The 2581-nt window shown below is 48.1% G+C and overlaps 1 protein-coding gene across 8 annotated transcripts in view; it reads left to right on the forward strand.

Annotated features, from left to right (window-relative positions):
* Positions 1-2581, forward strand: part of Pacsin2 (protein kinase C and casein kinase substrate in neurons 2) — a 103761-nt gene that overhangs the window by 94155 nt on the left and 7025 nt on the right. For 6 of the 8 annotated variants that reach the window (XM_005354442.3, XM_013348883.2, XM_026782627.1 and 3 more), the window contains exons 7-8: positions 341-461; positions 2135-2140. In XM_005354442.3, coding sequence (XP_005354499.1) covers positions 341-461; positions 2135-2140 — 127 coding nt within the window. The remainder of the gene's footprint in view (positions 1-340; positions 462-2134; positions 2141-2581) is intronic. The other 2 variants (XM_013348882.2, XM_013348884.2) reach the window with 1 other exon arrangement.

The following is a 2581-nucleotide window of genomic DNA, read 5'->3' on the forward strand; positions in this document are numbered from 1 at the left end:
ACATTCTGACATTCTCCTCTAATGGCTTCTTCCTCAACATGACCTGAGCCAGTGGGACTGCACAGTTGCTACCCACACAGCACTCCCAGGATCCGATGCAGGGCAAGTCTCAGTGTGCCACCTGGTTTGGTGTGAAACTTACTTGTTGGTGGGTCCCAGGTTCTGGAGGATGGTGTCTGCATCTGTACATGTGACAGCCCAAGAATAGCATTCCTGTGTCTGGGAAACAGATTTGTGCAGACTGCAGAGACCATCATGCAGGCTCCAGGGCCTGCTGTGGCTGTGAGAATGATGGCTGGGCTCTGCCTTTTGTAAAGCTGCCTTTCTGTCTCTGATTTAGCTACAAAACCATTTACCGAGAGCTGGAACAGAACATCAAAGCAGCTGATGCCGTAGAGGACCTTAGGTGGTTCCGAGCCAACCATGGGCCAGGCATGGCCATGAACTGGCCACAGTTTGAGGTAAGGAGGTTTTGTATGCCTGTAACTCTGCCCACCTGGGAAGTGACCATTACCCCTCTAGTTGAGCTTTGAATGTTGCTCTCACTTCCTACTTTGTCTATGCAGTAGTCATGACTGGAGCAGTGTCTAGTGTCCCAGTGCTGTATCTGAAGTCCTCAGCTGCTCTCACTCACCATTGGCGTCCCCTCTTGTCCCAGACAAAAACTTGTGTTTACCCCCCAGCTAAGGTATCCAGAAACTGAAGTGCCCAGTCTGTCCCTCAGGCCAAATGTTGGACTACAGGTGAAGGCGTAAGGCACAAACAATGCCACACCAGTTTGGAATTATGATTAATAGAGTGGTATTTATTTAAAGGGGAAAAAACTTATAGATCACCATCCCAGACAACAGCCCTCTGTGCAACCAGGAAGGGAGTCTAGTCGCCGGAAGTGGAGCAGGAAATGAAGAGAGAGAGGAGAGGGAAGTGGCCGCTTTTTTAAAGGGAGAGAGACCACGCCCCAATGGGCTGGTATCTCAGCAGCTATAGGCTGGAGGAGTGGAAGGACTTCCCACAACACACAGGTGCTGCCAATATCCCTGAGATTTTCTCCTTGTCTATTTTTTCGTGGCTTTTTCCTGCCTTAGGTTGTAAATCCACGAAGCTTGTCTCAAAGTTAGTTTGCCTATTCTCCCATTTTGTGGGCCTTAGTGCTGCAGTATCTTTATGTTACAAAATCCAAAGGTCTGTGTATCTTTAGGCTAGGGTTTGATCACCAGGCCCAGCCAGCTCCCTGACAGCTGTGTAAAAGTGGCCAGAAGCCCCTCCAGCCATGTTCTCTGAAGGAAGGCATTCTCTCCTCATTCACTTGGTGTGGTGTGAGCCCTGACCTTGCAACTGCTAGTAGGAGTCTTCCAAGCTGGGCACGTGCCTCTAGGGTGGCTATGGCTTCTCTGGCTTGATAGTAGCCACAGCCTAGACTGCATCTGTCCTTACCCCTTAGCAGTAGTGGGACTTGGGCAAGCAACTACCCCTTTGGGTGGCTTAGTTTTTCCATGTTAAAGTATGAATAGCAACCTGGGGTTATTGAAAGTCATAACCTGATCTGTGTTGGATTATCACATAGACCTAGGCTCCCTGCAAGTTTCTCAGCCCTTTTTGACCAGTATTTGTCCTCACCCCCACACTAACATTTTTTAGAAATTCATATGATTTTTCCAAATTGCATCCCCTGCATCTGTCTATTGGACAAGAGTCTGCAGACTGTGAGGTCAAGGAGACACTTGAGTCCAGGATCTTTTCTAGTAGAGTCCAGGATCTTTTCTAGTAGGCATGGCCATAGAGGAAACAGCTCTTCTAGTGGCACAGCCCTGGGAAGAAGTATGCTGAGTGGTACCTGAGGTATAGCTTGTACTTCTTCAGTCTGCTTGTTGCTGTAGAGTGGCGCAGGACACTGTTGTATGTGATACTTTCCTGCTCCTTCCAGGGTGGCTACTATTTCAAAGAGGGCAGCAGTGAGGAAGATGGGGCTAATTGTCCTCCTGGAGAAAGTACCCTGGCTAGAGTCTGTGGACCACTCTGTGGTCCCTGGCTGGGGAACCAACCCTCCTGTGTTCCTTGTGTTCACGTTGATAGTTGTTGCCAGGTTGTCTCTGACTTTGTCTAATGAAGTTGTTTTCGTTTTTCATGCCACAAGGATGAAGTAAGTTTCTGTTTTATGATTAACTTATAGATTGCCAAGCTCCCTGCTGCATGTAGTCAGCCCACTTAATCCGTAGAGGCCCCAGTTCTATGGGCTGAGAGGGTGACATTGGTCCTTTCTTCCAAAGGTTCTGGCACTGATCCCACCAGTCCCCAAGAGCTGCCTTGTGAGAGTCCACTCATATTCAGAGGTCACTGGAGAACTTGAGATTCCATCTGAGTTCTTATCCCACTATTTCTGTCAGTACACCCATTAATAGATAAGGTGACTTGGGTTGAGGTCAGTGGCCCAAGGCTATGAGCCACTCTTTATGGACCTTAATCTCTTGACCTCTCTATTTTCCCACCTGACAAATCAAAAGGTTGGTTTAATGTAGCTAAAATGCCCTGTGACCTTGATATTTTGTAAGATGGAACAAAGCTGTACACTAAGGCAAATTGG

This window comes from Microtus ochrogaster, chromosome 15 (genome assembly GCF_000317375.1).
Source record: "Microtus ochrogaster isolate Prairie Vole_2 chromosome 15, MicOch1.0, whole genome shotgun sequence".
Lineage (NCBI taxonomy): Eukaryota > Metazoa > Chordata > Mammalia > Rodentia > Cricetidae > Microtus > Microtus ochrogaster.